Genomic DNA, 21,726 nt, shown 5'->3' with positions numbered 1-21,726 from the left:
GGAAGGACAGAATGGACACGGAGCAGAAACACACGTATATTTGAACCACTTCTATTTTGACAACATACAACAGTAAGGGACTGGCTCCTACAGTCATGTTATCCAAGACCAAGGTTCATGTTTGTTCAATGTTCCCGGGCAGGTCCCTGTGCACACTGCATTCTGTGCACCTGTTCTGTTTCCACCCATCGCTCCCTGGGATTGGACAGATGCTAAAAGCGTTGGCACAGGGATTCCTTTAGGGCTCGTTCTTCTGCCATGCCACCCCCCTGGCAAGAATTCATGGTGAGGAGAATTGGGTGACTTGTTTCCTGTGTCTGCTCCTAGATTTGCTACAAAAACAAATGCAGTGTTAGCACGCAGACACCTGCCCATTAAGGGCAAATAACCGCAGTGCCAGATCGTCTTCATTGTAACTGCTCAGGAGATGGGACACACGGACTTGGGCATTTCATACGTCCTCTTTATACTGAACAAGGTGAACAAAGAGATAAAGTATTACTGGCCTCTTCCTTAAACACCTTCTTAGTCGTCCCTCTGCCACAGACTGATTTTATTCAAGTGACAGAAAACAGCCGCTGCAACCACTGATACCATTCTTACATGTGTCTTCTGCATTGGCTGTTCATCTGTTACCTTAACCCATGCACAGGGAATCCAGCACTAGGACTTTACAGCAGGACACCGGTCAGTCTGAAATAATGAGCGTTGTCCTGGGGTGCGTATCCCGAGGCCCCCCCCCCCAACCCTGTGCTTCGCCTCACACATAATCCAACAGCTCAGTTTCCATCTCATTCTCGCTGCCTTCAGAGGGATGAAATTCTTCTTCTTCTTCCTCCTCCTCATCCGATTCATAGGTCAGCTGCTCCTTGCTGTCAGCCGAGGTCGAGGGGCCGGAGAACAGAGCTAAGGCAAGGAGCCGCGGCAAACAGAAATAAAGAGGGGTTAGATTTCCATGTTTTCTTTCCACTTGGGTTTCAAAAAGCACTTAAACCCGGTCACGATCAGAACCGAAATCCTACACTGGGTGTGAAAGCAGACTGGAGTTTAGAACAGCTGCTCTGGAAGATCTGAGTATATGTTAAACAAGTAGCTAAGCCTTAATTACTGCCCATTTATATTTGCGACTGTCCCTCTCACCTGGTCTCTTGGAGCGTATGATCTGTTTGATCATAAGGCACATGGCATCTCTTAGTTGTTCGCTGGTCTTTGGGAGGCACCAACCGTCCCGCTCTGTACATGGCGTCTCGGTGCCTTCGTTCCGGTGGATGATGGCCTGCAAGCTGCAGCAGAGTTAGAGGTACCGATGGCACACAGCAGACTCATTTTTGGCAGAGCAGGTAGCCCATCCGACCTAGCCTATGGCTGCCCCATGACAGCAAGGCGTAATAGGAGTTACGTTGCCATTGGGATGTCTATGCTCAGCTGCCAACTACTAATAGGAAGGGGGTTGGAATATTAATGCTCCCATCTGGACCCCTTGTCGATCAGCGGGGAGGTACAATAGGCAGCTCCATTGAACCCTGGGAGGCCCAACACTACTGAGAGAGGAGAACATGGAATAATGTTTCCCCCTCATCCTGACTCATAAGTGGAATTCAGGACACTTTCAACTGGTAGCTCAGCAGAGCTGGGGTTTTAAAACAAAAAATGCTAGATACAAGGTAGTTAATATTTTTGAAGTGTTTTCCCTCAAATCTATTTTGTGAGGCTGTTACCCCTTTCTCTGCGCACCTCTCCCCTCAACCGCCGCTGCTGGATCGGTGGTTTTAGACCATATGGCACGTACCTTTCCACATTCAAATCGCAGAACTGGTAAAACATCTGCCGGTACGGAGGCAAGGTCCCCTCCCGGAAAATATAACTGGACTCCTGCCAGGAGAGACAAGAAGGGGTAAAAAAAAAAACGAGCCGTAGCAGGACTATTCCAAAAAAGAACCGCGAGCGCAGATCTTGGATCAGAACCTTTCCTTCTCTACTGTACCAGTGTAAGCCAACCTTTGATATTTTATGATCCTCCTCCAACCCCATTGTTCTGCGCTGAGGAATATGTTGGTGCGTTATAAATAAGTGATAATAATATAAAATCTCTACGTTCGCTGCCGCCTAACATAGCTGCTTCAAGCACAGTATGTAAATAATCTAACAAATATAGGGCAAATTCACACCCGACTCGAACCCCATTGACACCGACCTTCAGTTTGTACTTGTTGAGAGAGGATTTTTTGACAACTGGATTGCTCGACGTACCAAACGTACCAAACCCGTGTGTCAGATCCTGCATGGTGACAGCCTGCGGTACTACAAACAAGAAAGGGAGAGTGTGAACGTGCAGCAAAAAAAGGACCTCTGGGTCAGGGAATCGGGACCAATAACAGTAAGATCTCTGCGCGATTTACTGTACAGCAGGGCCCCGATCTCATACGGCGGGTTCCGTTACAGGCCTCCGCCGTAAAGCGGAAATCGCCGTAAAGCGGGGCCCCACTGTGCTGTATTGTACCTTTGAAAACAGAGATGCAGAGCTGTAAACCGACTGTTTCGCTGACAAATGGCGTCTGACAAGGAGTTACGCATGCGCTAAAACGGTTGTTTCGTGAGAGCCGGATTTTCAAGTCATGTCGAAAATCGCCGGAACAAGCGCAAAACCTAATGAATATGGGTATACATTGGGAAACGCTGTATGAGCGGAACACCGCTGTAATTAGACTTCCGTCATTTCTCAGTCACAGTCCTATCATGGTGCAGTACACCTGTGTTTTGTCCCACTGCTCTGTTAGTGATTGTATCCAGTGTATTATCAACCCTCTGAGCGTTACCATGTGCTCGAGTTGGCATACGAAGCATTTGCATCTTTTCCACCTGTGTGCCTCACTCACCTGGCTTCTTTATTGTGATGGGCAGGCTATAGTTGTATGTGCTGCGCTTGGCCTTAACAGGCATGTCATTCGGGGTGTATCCTGCAGGGGAAAGAACCGAGTCAGGCAGAAGCGGTCTGTACAAACCCTAATGCAGGGGTGGACAACTCCAGTCCTCCAAGGCCAACCAACAGGTCAGGTTTTCAGGATATCCCTGCTTCAGCACAGCTGGTTCAATCATTCCCGGTTTCAGCACAGGAGGCTCAATCTTCAACTGAACCACTGATTGAGCCACCTGTGCAGAAGCAGGGATATCCTGAAAACCTGACCCGTTGGTGGCCCTTGAGGGCTGGAGTTGGCCACCCCTGAGCTACATAATTGGCTTTTTGTTTGTTTTCTAGGGGAGATGGTGCTCAGCCGGGATGGTTCCCACTTTTATTGAATACTGTTCCTTCTAATGACTTGTCACCATGCTCCTCTTCCCAACATTCACCATATTTCACTCCGCAGCGTATTCGGAAGTCCAGTACTTGGTAGATCTTGGCTTCTGAATTTTTTCTTGGGTCATAGTCGAACCGCACCCAAAGGCTCCTCCAAGGGCCCGTCAGCTGCATGGGGGGAGGATGCGTTTAGGAAAGGAATGAGAGCATAATGGGTATATCCAATATTGAAGTGTTAAGCGTTGCAACGCATGGGTTTCGTGGGAGAAGACATGGGGTTCGTGGGAGAAGACATGGGGTTCGTGGGAGAAGGCATGGGGTTCGTGGGAGAAGGCATGGGGTTCGTGGGAGAAGACATGGGGTTCGTGGGAGAAGACATGGGGTTCGTGGGAGAAGACATGGGGTTCGTGGGAGAAGACATGGGGTTCGTGGGAGAAGACATGGGGTTCGTGGGAGAAGACATGGGGTTCGTGGGAGAAGGCATGGGGTTCGTGGGAGAAGGCATGGGGTTCGTGGGAGAAGGCATGGGGTTCGTGGGAGAAGACATGGGGTTCGTGGGAGAAGGCATGGGGTTCGTGGGAGAAGACATGGGGTTCGTGGGAGAAGACATGGGGTTCGTGGGAGAAGACATGGGGTTCGTGGGAGAAGACATGGGGTTCGTGGGAGAAGACATGGGGTTCGTGGGAGAAGACATGGGGTTCGTGGGAGAAGACATGGGGTTCGTGGGAGAAGACATGGGGTTCGTGGGAGAAGACATGCGGTTCGTGGGAGAAGACATGGGGCTCGTGGGAGAAGTCATGGGGTTCGTGGGAGAAGACATGCGGTTTCGTGGGAGAAGACATGGGTTTCGTGGGAGAAGACATGGGTTTCGTGGGAGAAGACATGGGTTTCGTGGGAGAAGACATGGGTTTCGTGGGAGAAGACATGGGTTTCGTGGGAGAAGACATGGGTTTCGTGGGAGAAGACATGGGTTTCGTGGGAGAAGACATGGGTTTCGTGGGAGAAGACATGGGTTTCGTGGGAGAAGACATGGGTTTCGTGGGAGAAGACATGGGTTTCGTGGGAGAAGTCATGCGTTCGTGGGAGAAGACATGGGTTTCCTGCTGCTGCAAGCAAGACAAAAAAAAACAAGGGGTGGTCTGAAACCTAATTATGTTCAACATGTAATAAGTCCAAAAACAGTTGAAACTGGGCACATATTTTTAACTTTATTAAATCATAATAGAATCAAACCTGGCACTCAAAATAGATCTCAAAAATAACAATAAATACCCCCAAAAATCAGAAAGAGAAGGTGCCTACGGCACCCCAGAACCGTGGATGTTTTATGGTTAGTGTATAAATAGCTGTATTCTTTGATATGTATATTTGTAAGCCCTGATGAAGATCCGACTTGTGAACCGAAACGTCGGTCTTCTATTGACATCAAAATGTAAAATATATTTATAGAGTGCCCAGCCTCTTTGCAGTTTCAATACTTTATTCAATCACATGAAGACATGCTGACGTTTCGGTCCAACATGGAGCTTCTTGAGAACATGTTGTAACATCAGCATGTATTTGTGTGATATATAAATGTAAAAAATAAAAATCTATATTCATGTGCCCAGCTTCAACTATCTTTGTGCTGGTCGTAGGTGGTGTTTTGGGGGCATTCCCCATCTAGCTGGAGGCACCGATCATTTAAAGCATGTTCCGGTTTTGTTATTCACCATGTAATAAGCTACACAAGGCAGAAGCAGCTTCAGCTTCTCAGGGTGGATGCTGATATTGGCCTTAATCGCGTTCCGAGACCAAACTGGACGGACGCTAAAGAGCTGGAACAAGAAAAGAAAATGGAAAGGTGGCGTCTCCAAGTTTTTGGAAACATCTCAGGGCAACTGAACTCTATTAAAATACTCACGCAACACAGAAATTGTTGGCACGTGGTACAAACCACGTAAAGCCACTTTTACATGGCTGTTGTCAAGTCTCAGACCCCACTTGGCACCATTTTCAGAATAGTATACCCCAATATCCAACACAGGCAATGTAGAATTATTTTACTGTGTTAGCCTCCACCAACTTCTGGGTGACTATTCCTTGCGCCCACTACTCTTTTAATCAAGTACTTTCCCCCGAAACTTTCTGTGGAAGAGTTCCTTTTTCTCTTAAAGAAACACTTCCATCCATTTGGGGCATATCCCACTCCCTACTCCCTGGTTTAGAATGACAAAACAACGCAGTGAAAAATTACTATAGAAAGGCCCCAAAACGCTTCTTTTCGGCACGTCATTAAATGCTGGAGAGGTTAGCAATGTACGGCTTTGTTCCAAAAAATCAGAAGGGCTCAAATTGGGGAGCTTCCGAAAGCAATGCCCAGCTGCACTGCCCCATTCATAGTCTATAACCAAATACATGGCGCCCGGCTCAACAGGTGAATAAGTAAATACCGCTTGGAGTATAGGCCAAGGCAAGAGCTTCTCCTCCTACACAGAACATTGTTGGATTCTGTCGTCATGAAGGTCTAAGCTGTGACCGAAACACTGATACGATGGTTTAACAGCCCCTCCGGCTGGTGAAGGGTGTGCCCCGCTCCACCAAGACAGATCACGGGGATAGGACGTACCCTCTTTATTTCCTGCTCTGCCCGCTTGTCCGTGGAGTTGGTGCACAACTTCTTCCAATTCTGAACAGCGGCCGGTTGTGGCTCTCTCGGCGCCTCCACCTCTTCGAAGTTGACAAATATGGCGTTGTGGGGTCTGCGGGCTCTGGTCAGGCCGATCAGATTCTCGCCGGACACTTGAGGGGGTTGGTACCCTTCCCTGAGGAGCAAGGTAGGTATCGGGCCATGTTTACTAAGCAGTTTTCTGCCATAAGACCCCTGCCGACGCTGGAAGACCCCTTACAGCCTATTCAAGTCAATGGGTTGCAAGGAGGTCTTCCAGTGTCGTATGCTGTCTTCTGGCAGAAGGCTGCTTAGTAAATATGGCCCATTGTGTTATACAGAAACACAGGGTTCGTGAGATTGGTATTGATACCATCAATCGCCATGTTATTGATCCCATTGTTTGCCAAATATAATAACCTACATATATCAACTTAGAAATAACGATCCTTCTTATGACTCATTACTATTGTTTTCTTAATACTGTATAACTTTTATACTATGAGCCGTAAATATTAGCTACTTATTTATACAAGTACAACTACTTAGTACAGAGCTGCAGATCCATACATGCGAGGTGTGGCTCTGCTGCAGAGAGCTTACAATCCAAATTCAAGGTACAGTAAGAGCGTAACAGAGTCACAAGGAGATGGCACGAAGACTAACAGAGGTTTCTTACTCCTAGTGCCTTAAACATGAGGCTGTACCTCCCTGTGTAGTTGAAATCTGTGGCTCTGAGCATTGAGGTTGTGTTGTAACGATCGCCTGGGCTCGCTCCCTGTACTGCGCACACCTGCAGGACAGGTGTCTCTTAGATATTGTGGAGCTTTGAGGGACGGGGCACAGAAGCAGATTGGAGGCAAATCTTTCTGTTCCCGTTTGTTGGTGAAGGGTAATGGTGAGAAAGGACAGCTGCACGCTGCCCTGACTAAGGACAGGGCTGTGTTATCAAATAACAGCTTCAGTCCTATCAGTGACCCTCACACCAGAGCCAACAATAACAAGTCCAGAAAAGGGTACTTCATCTGGTCCTTCCCTACCCCGAGAGGCTGGAAATCTTGAAATAAATCAACTACTTCTTGGTCCAACAAAAGATATCATACCCCCTACTCCCTTTTTACCACATGGAATAAAAGACCAGAACGGACCCCCCACCTTTCTTTTCATTTGTGAATCTCAATCCTTTTGCTTATGTAAAACCTAAATTGTCTCCTACTCTTGTGATAGAGGGATGGGTAAGCATGGTATAGAAGATAGTTGGATCTGGGATGTCCAACAGAAGTTAAATAGTCAGTCATGGTGGGACAAACATATTAAAATTGACACAACAACAACAGGTACTGTTACTCAAAAAGGGGAATGTATCTTCACATTTGCCCAAATATTTTCAGCAACCAGGAAGCTCCAACATAGCCAAAAAAGGACCAATTCAGGCAGTGTTTCATTTTAACATAGGATTAAAGCAGAGGGTCTCTGGAGCTTAACACCATTCATTGCAGCTCCGGGGATAGCTCCATAGGGGGCGCCGGTGTCCACTCCGGCTGAGCTAACTGGGTTTAAAGTTTAAAGCTCCTGCATCACATGGGCCAATAAGAAGCCAAACCTGATGATGTCACGGCTTCCTATTGGCCCACAGGGTGCCAGGAGCTTTGAAACTCCGCCATTATGTGAACCCTGCCAGCCAAACGGAGGGGCTACCGGCACTTCCTACGGATGAGGTCTGTATCTATGGAAGCAGGGGGTCCCCCGGAGCTAAAATTAAATGGGGTTCAGCTCCGATGTAGTACAGAGAGTCATGTAGCCGGTTTGTACAAATGCCCACGCAGATAACACCAAATAAGTCTACAGACATCCAGAATGCAGGACCTTTAAAACCAGCTGTCAAGCCCATTTGGAGCCAAACAGTAAAGGCCACTCAATAGCAAAAGAAGATCTTACAACGTTACAAAGAAGAGAAGCCCCAAGAACAAACATGGGCAGGAGGACATGCGGAGAGCGTGTTAGCATATTTATGTAACGTCATTTTAAAGTAACTATATATTGTAACAGTAGTTTTACAGAAACACAATATTTGTACAGTCCCGTGTGCGCGTTTCTAGGTCATGCTGCCCTAAAAGAACCCGACATGTGAGGCTGTATTTCTTACACCGAGAAGTGGTTAAACCGCTTAACTTCTGCAGGACACGAGCAGCCATGGGGCGGATAAGGCGCAGATAGCAGCACACACCTGTGATGGATGTTGGGCCGATAATAATAATCCACAGGGGTGTCCAGGCGGGAGAAGATGGGTGGGGGGATGTTTAGGGGCATCTCCTGGTGGAAGAACTCTTCTTTCTCGGGCTTCCGCAGCAACACCTTGTCGTACAGGGAGGTCCGGCTGCCGTCAGTACTGCAGTGCATAGCCAAATACTGGAAATCGGACATCCCTAGGGGGGAGGGGGCGGGAGGTATAACAAGTCGTCAGGAGGACCACACGGATACTCATCTTCCCATTGCCAGATTCAGAAGCAAAAGCACAATATTGTCACACGTAAACAAAAACAGAACTTCTTAAAAACAGAACATTAATATTGGAATTCAATATTTAACCTTATTGCGAATTGAATTGGCCTGTCCTTGCATAGCATGTCAAACCATAGCAGCAGAAAAAGCTCCTGTGTCAATATGTAGAACTGAACAAAACTAAAAACAATATCTAGTCATCTTTATTGGTATTCACTGGAACTAACTTGTGACAATTGGCACAAAAGGTCGTTTTAATGGCACAATCCTAAACTTTGTTAAAAATAATAATGACAATTTCAAATCAGCCAATTGTCTTTTTTTAAACAAATCTAATTGTGCTAAAAGCAAATATTTGGCTACTTTTGCATAATTTGTGAAAAATCATCTACATTTCTTCCGGGCCTCTGAGTGATGTTACTCGAGAGTTTTCTCTTTTCTTAGCCCCCCTGTCCTTATTAGAGACTCACTAAGGGTTGGAAAGAGGGAGGCAGAGGGAGCAAGGCTTCCCTGTGCAAAACTCTTGTTAATCACACTAAGGCCCAGATCCATAAAACTCTGTAAGGCTAAGGCCCCGCTCCCTCCGTCAGCGCTCCCGCACTGCAGACAGGCGGTGCGCTGACATACACAGACCGCGATATGCGGTCTGTAGGGAGCGGGAGCCGGAGCGGGAGGTGGGCGGGAGTGGGAGGCTTGAGCGGGAGGGGGGGCGTGGCTTGAGCGGAGGGACCCGCTACTCTCCCCCCTCCTCCCTCCATGGGCTCGGCCTGGAGCTGCTGATTGAAGTAATCACAAGCAACACACACACACACTCATACACACACGCAGGCACTCATACACACACGCAGGCACTCTCTTACACACACACACACACAGACAGAGGCAGGCACTCCACACTCCTCCCCGCTCCCCGAAGCCTCCCCTCCTCATTGGTTCACAGCCACACCACGTGACGCGTCGAAGCTAGGGATTACAATTCTCTTGTATCCCCTAGCGGCTGACACGTCACAGCGTGTAGTGAGCTGTGCAGCCAGGGGGGACCGGCTCGGGAGGATTCCCCTGCTGGTGGGGAAAGCCCGTGCAGCCGACCGCGCCGCCGGGCGCAGCGGGTCCCAACCCTAAGGCACTTAATGAGGCGGTGACCTAAATTAATGTCACGTTAACACTAACAGTTTATCTTCAGAGGACAATAAGCAATATTAAGTCATGTTTTCTACAATAAAGAGCATAGTGTGAACTATAACGGCCGTTAGTGATAATGACAAGCAAAATAATTGTTATCGTAACATTGCATATCCACTGAAGTCCTTTAATGCAACCGCGGGGACTTCACATTGCGATATTTCGGTTATACCTAACCATGGCATCACTCCTATCCAGACCCTGAAATAGGGCTGTTGCAGTCTGGATGGGTGTAACGACAGAGTTGGGCATAATTTAAATAACAAGAGCGTTTTTTCCCAGCCTTATTTCCATCTCCTCTATCCACGTCAGCAAAAGCTGGGTCTGGATAAGAGTAACGCCAAAAGTGACAAAGCCACGTTGTTGGAACATAATGTTATGTTACAACAACGTGATGCCAGGCCTTTGCAAAGGAGATGTAGCTTGGATGTTGGTTTTGGATTTAATTAGCTATGAGCAGTGGTTGACAAATCACCAAAAAATCTACTCGCCACCTAGTACCAAACGTGTGCTGCTTGGGCCAATATTTACTCGCCCGGGGGTTAAATCCACTCGCCCGGGGCGAGAAAATGTATAGGTTTGTCGAACACTGGCTATGAGTATACAGTACCACGTTAACTCAGGGAACATAACATCTGCTTCAGTTTTACGTAATGTCATATAATGTGCCCTGACAAGCGTTGTGCATGTAGCCCTACAACACCAACTCAAAGAAAATCAAACACATCCCGTGCCTCATCGTGTTTACAAACTAACTTCTAAAAACGAATACAAGGTTTCTTGTGTGGGACTTGAGGCATCAAATCACCCAGATGATGTCCCTGCCCTTAGTACAATTCTGTCCTAAGAGCGGTTGCTTCTTAACGCGCTTTCTCTGCCAAAGAGAAGAATCAAGATAGCACCAATACCTTGGAATTTATAGACTGTGCCGACAACTCCGATGATTTCCATGTCTATCTTCACCCCCGGAGCCGACCCGGCCACCCCCGGCGCCTGTGACCTCCCGCGACTGGTCTTCTTCACCCTCAGGATCATGGTTGTGGTTGGGAAGCGGTTGGCACACAGTGGGTGGCAGTAGGGATCCTTTGGCCTGAAATATAGCTTCAGTCTCTTGGAGGGATCTGCATAGATCTGCAAAAAAAAACAGACGGGACCGTCAAACAAGGCCTGAATACCTGTAGAAACAAAAGGAATAACCCCCTTCACCAGAGAGGCCTATAACTCTCGCAGTGAAAGTTTGATCATTAATGCTATTTTATCATTTACCAGGTGGTGTAGCCCACAATTAGCACAGACGTGGTAACATTAGGTGGACGCAGGTGAGAAATACAACACGTAGTGCACAGAAAAGTGTAATAACCCAATACTTCCCATTATATGGTATCGGTATGAAAGTTATACATTTTTAAAAACGTTGTTTATTCTTTGTGTTAATGTAAATATTCAATAACAAATTTTAGTTTTAAGTTCAAAACATTTTCACACCTTGTTTTTAACGTACATACCTCTTCTCTCCTATGGTATTCAGTTCTGTGCTTGAGACTTATATGCAAATATATATGTATGTAGGTGCAAGAAGGGCAGTGAAGTGGTGATATATATATGTATGTAGGTGCAAGAAGGGCAGTGAAGTGGTGATATATATATATGTATGTAGGTGCAAGAAGGGCAGTGAAGTGGTGATATATATATGTATGTAGGTGCAAGAAGGGCAGTGAAGTGGTGATATATATATATATATATATGAATGTAGGTGCAAGAAGGGCAGTGAAGTGGTGATATATATATATATGTATGTAGGTGCAAGAAGGGCAGTGAAGTGGTGATATATATATGTATGAATGTAGGTGCAAGAAGGGCAGTGAAGTGGTGATATATATATGTATGTAGGTGCAAGAAGGGCAGTGAAGTGGTGATATATATATATATATATGTATGTAGGTGCAAGAAGGGCAGTGAAGTGGTGATATATATATATATGTATGTAGGTGCAAGAAGGGCAGTGAAGTGGTGATATATATATGTATGAATGTAGGTGCAAGAAGGGCAGTGAAGTGGTGATATATATATGTATGTAGGTGCAAGAAGGGCAGTGAAGTGGTGATATATATATATATATATATATGAATGTAGGTGCAAGAAGGGCAGTGAAGTGGTGATATATATATATATGTATGTAGGTGCAAGAAGGGCAGTGAAGTGGTGATATATATATGTATGAATGTAGGTGCAAGAAGGGCAGTGAAGTGGTGATATATATATGTATGTAGGTGCAAGAAGGGCAGTGAAGTGGTGATATATATATATATATGTATGTAGGTGCAAGAAGGGCAGTGAAGTGGTGATATATATATATATGTATGTAGGTGCAAGAAGGGCAGTGAAGTGGTGATATATATATGTATGAATGTAGGTGCAAGAAGGGCAGTGAAGTGGTGATATATATATGTATGTAGGTGCAAGAAGGGCAGTGAAGTGGTGATATATATATATATATGTATGTAGGTGCAAGAAGGGCAGTGAAGTGGTGATATATATATATGTATGTAGGTGCAAGAAGGGCAGTGAAGTGGTGATATATATATGTATGAATGTAGGTGCAAGAAGGGCAGTGAAGTGGTGATATATATATGTATGTAGGTGCAAGAAGGGCAGTGAAGTGGTGATATATATATATATATATATATATATGAATGTAGGTGCAAGAAGGGCAGTGAAGTGGTGATATATATATATATGTATGTAGGTGCAAGAAGGGCAGTGAAGTGGTGATATATATATGTATGAATGTAGGTGCAAGAAGGGCAGTGAAGTGGTGATATATATATGTATGTAGGTGCAAGAAGGGCAGTGAAGTGGTGATATATATATATATATGTATGTAGGTGCAAGAAGGGCAGTGAAGTGGTGATATATATATATATGTATGTAGGTGCAAGAAGGGCAGTGAAGTGGTGATATATATATGTATGAATGTAGGTGCAAGAAGGGCAGTGAAGTGGTGATATATATATGTATGTAGGTGCAAGAAGGGCAGTGAAGTGGTGATATATATATGTATGTAGGTGCAAGAAGGGCAGTGAAGTGGTGATATATATATATATGTATGTAGGTGCAAGAAGGGCAGTGGAGTGGTGGAGCAGGGGTTGCTTCATAATGCTATGTGGGATGCAAAGATGTTGTGAAGGGGGTACTCTTTACTGATGTGCTATTATGGAGTACATAAGAGGTAAGTAGAGCAGAGGGGACTAGTTACTGATGTGTGTGATACTCCGCACTGATGTGTATAATGCAGGACGTGGATACTCCGAACTGATGTGTAGTGCAGTGTTGGTATGTATAGCGGTGCTAAGTATCTCACCCGGGACACGCCCTCCTCTCCTCCCAGTGTGAGCAGCATCTTGCCCACGTCCCGCACCAGGCCCGGGTATTCCACGCATACCATGGGCCGGTTCCGCGGCAGCGTTACGGTACCGGAGCCCTCGCACTGGTCCATGCTTAGCACCGGTCCGTCCGGCGCAACACTCCGGGCTCCCCTAGCGCTCAGCACAAAGGTTCCTACCCCACCCCCAGCACAGCACACTGTCAGGGGATTCACCCAGCACCTAAAATCACATTGTAACTGAGGATAAATACTGACTTCCAAAACTGAAATGTATGTAAATGAAATGTAAAAATTAATGTAAATATATGATTTTATTTTTATATATATATATATATATATTATATATTTGATATAACATAACATGTGCTGCACATTTGTATATTTCTTAATTATAGTATATTTATTATGTCAAGATCGATTATGATTGAATACATAAACTATAATTAAGAAATATCCAAGTGTGCAGGACATTTCATACCATTCATCTACTAGCCATGAGCGCCGCACCTTGGTAGCGCCGGTAAAGGAATACCTCAACATTTGTTTTTCTTATATAGCACTTGCAGTACAGAAGTCTGCCCTGCAAAGCTTACAATCTATTTGGTTGTGCGTCCCGTGATGTCGTGGTGACATGACGCCACAGCGTCACGTGATGCTGTGATGTCGATGGATGAGGGCTACTGAAAATGACCATCTGAATCCCCTGCAAGGGCTACAGTTCAAGCACTATCCTACATGTGTTTTTTTTGTACAGAAATCAGTTTTGTACTTTGAGAAAATACTTGTAGCATAAAAAAAACCACAATTTTAAAGACATTTTTAATGTATTCTAATGTAACTAGCATTTTTGTTCCTATAGCAACCATTTACAAAGTCACATTCCCTACCCCTTCTAACAGCATCACCTTTTTGAGCCCCGCCCTCTCTAGCAGTGAACCAATTGAATCTAGTGCCTGCCTGGTCACATGATCTTCCTCGCAGAACTTTGGCTGTCATTGCAGCAGAAGAGGATCCATGATGCATTTAGCGAACCCCCAGCCGAATCTTCAGCGATCAATTACAGGAGAACAGGTCGATCAGCAACTTAGCTAATCACTTGTCAGTGTGTAGATTGTATTAATAATGCACATATTGAATGAGAATTTTTATTTTTAAACAACAGCTGGAACTGCAGCTTTAACTCCATGTCACTTGGGTTAGCTGCACGTTTACCATTCGTACAGCAGATGGTGCTTTAGGACAGCAAACGGTCTCTGGTTCTGTCAGGCTGCTGTAAATGCCTGTAAGTCTGTGACACTTTGTATTGTACACTTGTATATTAGGCCAATCAATCCAAAGAGGTGCAAACACATATTTACCATATCAGTATTTACTTCTACATTATGGTGTTCTTACATTAATTAGCTCTGCCCCATCATTATCATCTCTCAGAGCAGGGGTGGCTAACTACATTTATTTACCACAATAAATAATTCAGGTTTAAAGAAAGTTGTGGTAATAAAAAAAAGTATTCCTCCCAGTTAATTAGCGCATTGCTAATCATTTCATAATCACTATATGGAGCAGTGTTTTTCAATCAGGGTTCCCCGGCCATCTCTAAAAGGTTCCTTGTAATTTTCAGGTCATTTGAAAATTGCACCAAAATAGAGAAGAATTTACAATGCATCTGATCTCAGACGCGCTATTAGAGAGGGTTGGGGTTCCGTACAATGTATCTGATCTCAGACGCGCTATTAGAGAGGGTTGGGGTTCCTTACAATGCATCTGATCTCAGACGCGCTATTAGAGAGGGTTGGGGTTCCGTACAATGTATCTGATCTCAGACGCGCTATTAGAGAGGGTTGGGGCTCCGTACAATGTATCTGATTTGAGATGCGCTATTAGAGGGGGTTGGGGTTCCGTACAATGTATCTGATCTCAGACGCGCTATTAGAGAGGGTTGGGGTTCCTTACAATGTATCTGATCTCAGACGCGCTATTAGAGAGGGTTGGGGTTCCGTACAATGTATCTGATCTGAGATGCGCTATTAGAGAGGGTTGGGGTTCCGTACAATGCATCTGATCTCAGACTGACGCCGCGGGTCACGTGACGTCACACGACCCCACGTGTCATTTTATGCCGCGCGAGGTAAGGAGTGGGGGGGGGCGCACCAAGGAGGAGAGCAGGCACGGGGGGGGGGGGGGGGCAGCAAAAAAAGTTTGAGAGCACCCCTGGTTTACATATATGAGCATATAAAGTGGTTGTACAGTAGTAATGCACTTAAATGTAGGAAAGAATATTTCCTTTAAATAGGATCTTTGGAATAAATTATCAAAAGGGTTGTACCAGGGACCAGAACACATCGATTTCTTATTTATTAACAGCAGATATGTATAAAATTTACATTGTTATATTTTTACACACATATTAAATAAGTAATGGTGGGTAAAAAAAAGTGACAAAATCCCTCCTCCCCCGTACAGTGTACAGCAAATAAAAATATGATCTTTTATGTCACTTTTGTTTGCCCACCGTAACTTATTTAATGTGGGGTTGAAACCTATCCCAGCTTCACATTGCAAATGCCAGTATAGCCAACCTCACACTGATGAGATGCAAAAGGTTGCAAAAGGTTGCAAAAGGTTGCAACAGCTGTCTGTGAGCAGGGTTGCTGGACTCAGCACTTCTGTAACCCAGGCTGTGCTGAGAAGCTGTGTAATACGGCAGGAATACGCTTATAGGGGTCCCATGTTAAAATGGATAAGAAGTACAGAGTGACACTGTGCTCATTTGCATGTGATTACCCAGAATTCCTGGCTGCAGTGGAAGCATTGCATGCTAAGAGATAATGGGGAAAGGCAGGGCTGCAGACCTGTCTGGGGTGTGAATGTGCTCACTAGTGATATTTTTATTTGCTATCTTTTTACAAGAACAGACAGTTTATTTCACAGAGGAAAAAAGCCGTTTTTAACACCCCCTTAAAACATTTGGTTTCACCTAAAGTGATATACTGTGTTCTCAGGGCGAGAAGCTTTGTTCAATGCATGTTCCAGATTACAATAAGGGAGACAGGCTTAGCGTCACTAGAGCCATGATTGGTAATTACTGGTGGCAGGCTTGGCACAGCCAAACTTGTGTGTAGTAATAGTGGGCATGAATGTGGCCAGACGTGTCTGTTTTCTGGCAGAGGACTAGCTCCGGTGGCAGTAAGAGGGTAAATAGAAAAAATGGGTAAATAAAGATTTCCCACCAGTAAATCAACTTGCAAAAGCAGAAACAAGTTGTCATTTTTTAAAGAAAGTAATAATACAACATAGAGATACAAAAGAACTTGCACATCCCCCCCAAATAGAAGCGCAGACACGCTGAAAAAGACCCCCAACATCTCTTTCTCAAGAGGATGAGTAATTCCTTTTGTATTTCTATTTTGTATTATTGCTTTTTTTTTAAATGACAACTTTTTGGATTTAACAGTGTGCAATCTTTATTTCCCCTTTCTTGCTGTTTTTTGATCAGTTTTGACATTGTGCTATTAGGCGTTTGCAGGGGTAACTGCGCCAATATCAATATAATTTAGGATTTATTTTGATGATCTAAATCAGCGGGGGGGGAGTTGCGGCGGTTATAGAGGTCCCGCTCTCCCCCCCAGGCATTTAAATTAAATGCCGAGGGACCACGCGAGGCCTCTATAATACACTTACCTTCCCTTCCAGCGACGCGTCGTCCTGGTAATCCGGCGTCAAATGACGCTGCGGGGGTCACGTGACATCACGTTACCATGGCGATGTGACTTCACATGACCCCGCGCGTCATTTGAGGCCGGGGTCAAGCAGGGGGGGGTGCGAGGTGCCGAGGAGAGCAGGCAGGGGTGCGCACGGGAAAAAGTTTGCACATCCTTGATCTAAATGATGCTGCTGCTCACCTCTCACAGCTATTGTGCTCCGCTGCACCTCTTTTTGCCTTGGCGCAAGGGGGTAGGGTGACCACAGGTCCCGGTTTAGCCGGGACAGTCCCAGATTTTTATCAAACGCCCCGGTGTCAGGACAATTTTCTCAAAATCGTTAAAATGTCCCAGTTTGAGCTTTTCCCTGTTTGGACTCGCTTAAAACGTAAGAATAGACATTGCATGATCGATCATATCAAAGAGTAAACATTTTACCTATAGCGGTAATGGTGAACTCTAATTACCGGTAGCTACATGTAATACAGTAATGCACTGTGAGTACAATCAACAATACAGCATCAATGGGGGCGCGAATAGACAAATAACATCATAATATTTCTTTTTAAGTGATGTTATTTGTTTTAGAAATAATTTTTTTCCTGTGTCCCAGTTTCAACTTTTGAGAATCTGGTCATCCTATCAAAGGGTTAATTCCAGGAACTGACCCTAAGCCTAGAAACCCATTGACTTGTAAGCGTGTGACTCCGTCAATGTCTCGGGGACCAGGGCGTCAACTCTCTACATTTCAGCCCATCTTTGACTTTGTCCGAAAACAACCCCAAATATTTCCGCCCCGAAGTCTCCGGTGAGAGAGAGCCACTGTAAATTGCTGAGAAGTGTCAGGCCCCTTGAAACTGAAGGACTTTCTTGGAATTCCATGGACGCTGGATGTGGCCATTATGTTTTATCACTCGCATGCAGCATCCTATATGGCGTCCCCGCCCTCACCCAGTGAATCAGCAAATTCGTCCCTTGCTGGCAACAAAAAAACAAGCCTGACATGCAGAAAATCACACGGGCACTTTGCAGCGTTTACGGCCAAAACATGAGAAAGGCAGTGAATCCAATAAAGCAGAGATAGGGGGAGACGAACCCCTGAATGCTGGAGACGTGATGTAGCAGTGTGGGCTCTGGACATACATTGTAATACTATGGGCGAGTATTTAATACTGGAGGTGCCTGTAACACTTTGCCGTGGGCCAAAGGTCCCTCTGACTAGGGTTGTCAGGCAGCTTCTCCGAAAATACTGGACACACTAGTGAAAGGTGCGATACGCTCGAGACACAGACACACACACACCCCTCTCACGTCTCTCCGCTCCATGCTGTTTCCTCCTCTCCTTGGCCCCGGGCTCATGACACCTCCTCCTGATTCGCTGCATTACCCAGCAGCCACCAATTGGGATGGAGGAAGCTGTCCAGCCCCCTAGCAGCAGCCCTGCTCTGTCCCTGCTCAGGGAAATCCTGGTCACAATGTCCAGAGAGGTGATACCTGTATGGTGTTCCTGCATAACGTACGGCGAGGTCTGGGGGCGGGATGCGGTGATCTCCGTCTTCTCCCCTTCAAATTCTACTCTTTCCCCTGCTGGTCCTTAAACAATGGCTGTGCTGCGTCAAAAGATGACATGTTGCTATGGCAACGGGACATCACGCTGCATGACGCCGTGACGTCACGGAATCCCGTTGAGATTTTGAGAGTGCTGTTTAATGTTTTTTTTTTCTATTTACTGTTTTATTCTATTCTGTCGCCTCACTCTTTCCAAAGCTCTTTTTCTTTTGAAAATCTGATGTTTCATTCGGAAGATATAAGGATTTGAAATATCAAGTCTCCGGGAGGTCAAAATGGCGCTCTCCTCAAACCCCCAATGTTGTTTAAAAGTTACCATGGTAACCTCAGCCTGCTAGAAAGGAAGTAAATAATGATTTTTCACGTTAGAATTATTATTATTATTATTATTATTATTATTTTTAAAGAAGAGCAGAACACAAGATACTAACATTATATGAGTTAAACTTATATCGGCTTCTGGAGGAGAAGCAGGTTGTTGCTTTAACGAATAATGACGTTTCTATACGGTGAAACCATTCAGCTGGTTAAGACGTTTCCCAACAAGAGGAAAAGCTGTGGCATGCAGTGACACACATTACAGGGAGATAATTAGTGATCCCCCGTCCACCCTTGTGTCACTTCTCCCCGGTCAGCTCACCCCGTCCTCAGATGGAGCCTCAAGATAACGTCTAAGAAACAGAGTCACAGTGACCACAGCTTCAAATCCTTCCAGCCACGTCGGGACAAGAGAGGGGTGCATGGGGAGATAGCCCGGCTATTTTTAAATCACCCCACCAGCTAAACACAATGGATTTTCTGTACATGGGAAGGAGAAGGATGCCCCCGCCTCACTGGAGAGGCATTGACCATCGTGACTAAAGAATGAAGTGCGTACTCGTGCTCAGATTATGGTCAAAATCAAGACGTGACCCGAATAAAACCAGAATCAGAACCTTTCGGCAGATATGTTTAAACCTTCAAAGGGCAAACAGTGTCAAAAACATAACTACCATTTCATTTGGCTGAATAAATGTTTTCTTGTGCAGTGAGGCTGCCATTCTGATGTCCAGCTGGTCAATCCTGGACTCGTATTATGTTTGGAGAGTAACCAACCAATTTCATTTCACAATAAGGCATCACCAAAGGCGCAGCGATTCAGCATTAAGGTGAGATCAGGTAAAAAGCAAAATAATCCATTGCTTTCAATTTGATTATTTTCTTTGATGCACCTTTATTGAGCCAGAATTGCACGTGTCCTGGAACAGGACTGTGTGTCCTCTCTGTCCTCAGGCTGCCAGCACACCTCAGCCTCGCTGTTGCAACAATGTTACGACCCCTTATGGGTTTCTTGGCTTCAGCCAGTTGCCTTGGCAATCCCCCCTGCCTTTATACCAGGATGGACTGCTCCCCCTCCCCTTGCCCGGGGGTATGGTCCCAGTTTATTTCCCATCAGCCCAGACCAGCATGCTGCCTCTTAGTACCAGCAGCCATCTAGAGCAGTCATCTCTCCTATCCTGGTAAAGTTACTGGTTTTTACCTATCCCAATATCCTGCATTTATCCCACTTCCCTCATCGCTCCCCTTCCCCTCCATCGCTCCCCTTCCCCTCCATCGCTCCCCTTCCCCTCCATCGCTCCCCTTCCCCTCCATCGCCCTCATGTCCCAGTGTTCCCTCAGTACTTTCCCCCCTATTTATTTGTATGTTGTTGCCCCAAATAAACCCTTCAGCCAGTAAGAAGGTTCCCTTGCCTGATATATGGGATTGAGTTAACCTGCCTGTCCCTACGCACCTCTCAGGGTGTGTGTGCTTGGGCCAGAACATGCACCATAGAGATATTAGACACACGTCTACATATTTTGCTGCTGGAAGGGCCAGGAAGCAATGTGTATTCTGCCAACGGAAAGGGTTAAGTACCTTCTTCTACCCCTGTGCGCTTCTGCCCTGTGCTCTGCACCTGTCGGCTTCTCTCACCTACTCCACTTATTTCTAATACTTATTCTGTATAGTAAATACAAATCCTACTTGAGAGCACATTTACATGTCCCAGGCAGCTCCTGCCTTTCCCCATCATCTCTTAGGTTACGTCCCCGCTGCCTGCTGCAGCACCCGCTACGGCGTACGCTGCAGGGACAAGAGCTGCCCCTCAATAGGGCCGGCCCGCCTGCTGCCTTGTCCGCCGTGCTGCGCGACCAGATTTTTCTCAAGACAGTAAAACTGTCTTCAGAACTGGCGACGGAGCGCTGGCCACGCCCCTCGGCGGTTCAGCCAATGAGGGCCAAGGAGTCACACTGCCGGGTGACGTCATGGCCGGGCACCCCGTCATTCGTCGTCGTCGTCCCCCCCTGTCTTACGCCCTGCAGCTCTGCACAGACCGGAGATCACAGCTGCACGCACCGCCAGCCGGGCAGGCGGGCGTGCAGCGCCGATACCAGGGCCGTAGCCTTAGCATACAGCGCTTCCACTGCAGCCAGGAATTCTGGGCAATGACATGCAAATGTGCACACTGTGTCACTTTTTGCTTCCTATCCATTTTAACATGGACCCTCATAACCTTAATCCTGCCGTATTAGGCTGCGCTTATAGCGCTGGCGATGCAACGGCGATGTCAGGCTACGGTCGCTGGAAAATCAAATTGAGATGACTTCCAGCGATCGCAACCAATCCGTCGCTCTGTCGCGTCGCGCTTACTACACTAGGTACCTGCATAATGTGGTTATGGCTTGACGTGGCTTGCAGGGCTTACTACACTAGGTACCTGCATAATGTGGTTATGGCTTGACGTGGCTTGCAGGTTTATAACACTTTGGCCAAAGGGTTTAACAAAATAAACCTTATTCATGAGATTACTATTATATTTTCGCCTAATTGTTTTTCTATATGCAAGGCCTATCTTTTTACCAGCAGCAAACTTCTATAGGAAGGAGCGCGGTAATATGTACAGTCTCTCAAAAATAACATAACTGCCTGACATTTTCCCACGCCGATTTAATAAAAGTTTTGCTGTCATTTGTTGAACCGTATTTTTTACACTTAAATTTTTATGTGTCAGCAGCTTCGCAGCAGTATGCAAATCACCAAAGGACTGTGTTTATAATGCAAATTTAGAGATCTTTTCCCAAAGCAACAGTTACAAACAATTTCTAGTAATTATGGGGTGATGTATTGTGCTTGTTATGTAAGGGTGTGCAAGGTTCACATGTTCAAACTCTTATCTTCCCATATTTTGGTGCTTGGATATCCGAAAGTCAAAATTCGCCACAAATTGCCCAATCACAGCAAACTGCAACCAACGGCAGAGAGAGGCTGATTCTCAGATTTCTTTTTTTATTGTTTTTATTTTGTAATAAACTGAGCAAGGCTTTTAGTGTACAAATGTAAAAATGTCACAAAAAATGTTGCTTTTTTTTCTACAAAAAAAATTAATGCAACACTATCGAATTTCAGCAAAACCAAAACACAAAC

General features: G+C 45.7%; 1 protein-coding gene across 8 annotated transcripts in view; it reads right to left on the bottom strand.

Annotated features, from left to right (window-relative positions):
• Positions 1-35: 35 nt before the first annotated feature.
• The window catches only part of GTF3C5 (general transcription factor IIIC subunit 5), a 50,180-nt gene continuing 28,489 nt past the window's right edge, over positions 36-21,726 (bottom strand). For 4 of the 8 annotated variants that reach the window (XM_075578786.1, XM_075578783.1, XM_075578782.1 and 1 more), the window contains 11 exons: positions 10,535-10,757; positions 8,170-8,368; positions 5,904-6,099; positions 5,008-5,112; positions 3,349-3,463; positions 2,877-2,957; positions 2,195-2,301; positions 1,790-1,872; positions 1,141-1,283; positions 765-906; positions 36-332 (listed from right to left, as the gene is read on the bottom strand). In XM_075578786.1, the coding sequence (XP_075434901.1) occupies positions 281-332; positions 765-906; positions 1,141-1,283; positions 1,790-1,872; positions 2,195-2,301; positions 2,877-2,957; positions 3,349-3,463; positions 5,008-5,112; positions 5,904-6,099; positions 8,170-8,368; positions 10,535-10,757 (1,446 nt within the window). In that variant the 3' untranslated portion in view covers positions 36-280. Of the gene's footprint in view, positions 1,024-1,140; positions 1,284-1,789; positions 1,873-2,194; positions 2,302-2,876; positions 2,958-3,348; positions 3,464-5,007; positions 5,113-5,903; positions 6,100-8,169; positions 8,369-10,534; positions 10,758-12,987; positions 13,173-21,726 lie in introns of those variants that run through there. The other 4 variants (XM_075578788.1, XM_075578789.1, XM_075578785.1 and 1 more) reach the window with 4 other exon arrangements.

This window comes from Ascaphus truei, chromosome 21 (genome assembly GCF_040206685.1).
Source record: "Ascaphus truei isolate aAscTru1 chromosome 21, aAscTru1.hap1, whole genome shotgun sequence".
Taxonomy (NCBI): domain Eukaryota; kingdom Metazoa; phylum Chordata; class Amphibia; order Anura; family Ascaphidae; genus Ascaphus; species Ascaphus truei.
Note: the sequence above shows the minus strand (reverse complement) of the source record. Positions and strands in the feature narration are given on the sequence as shown.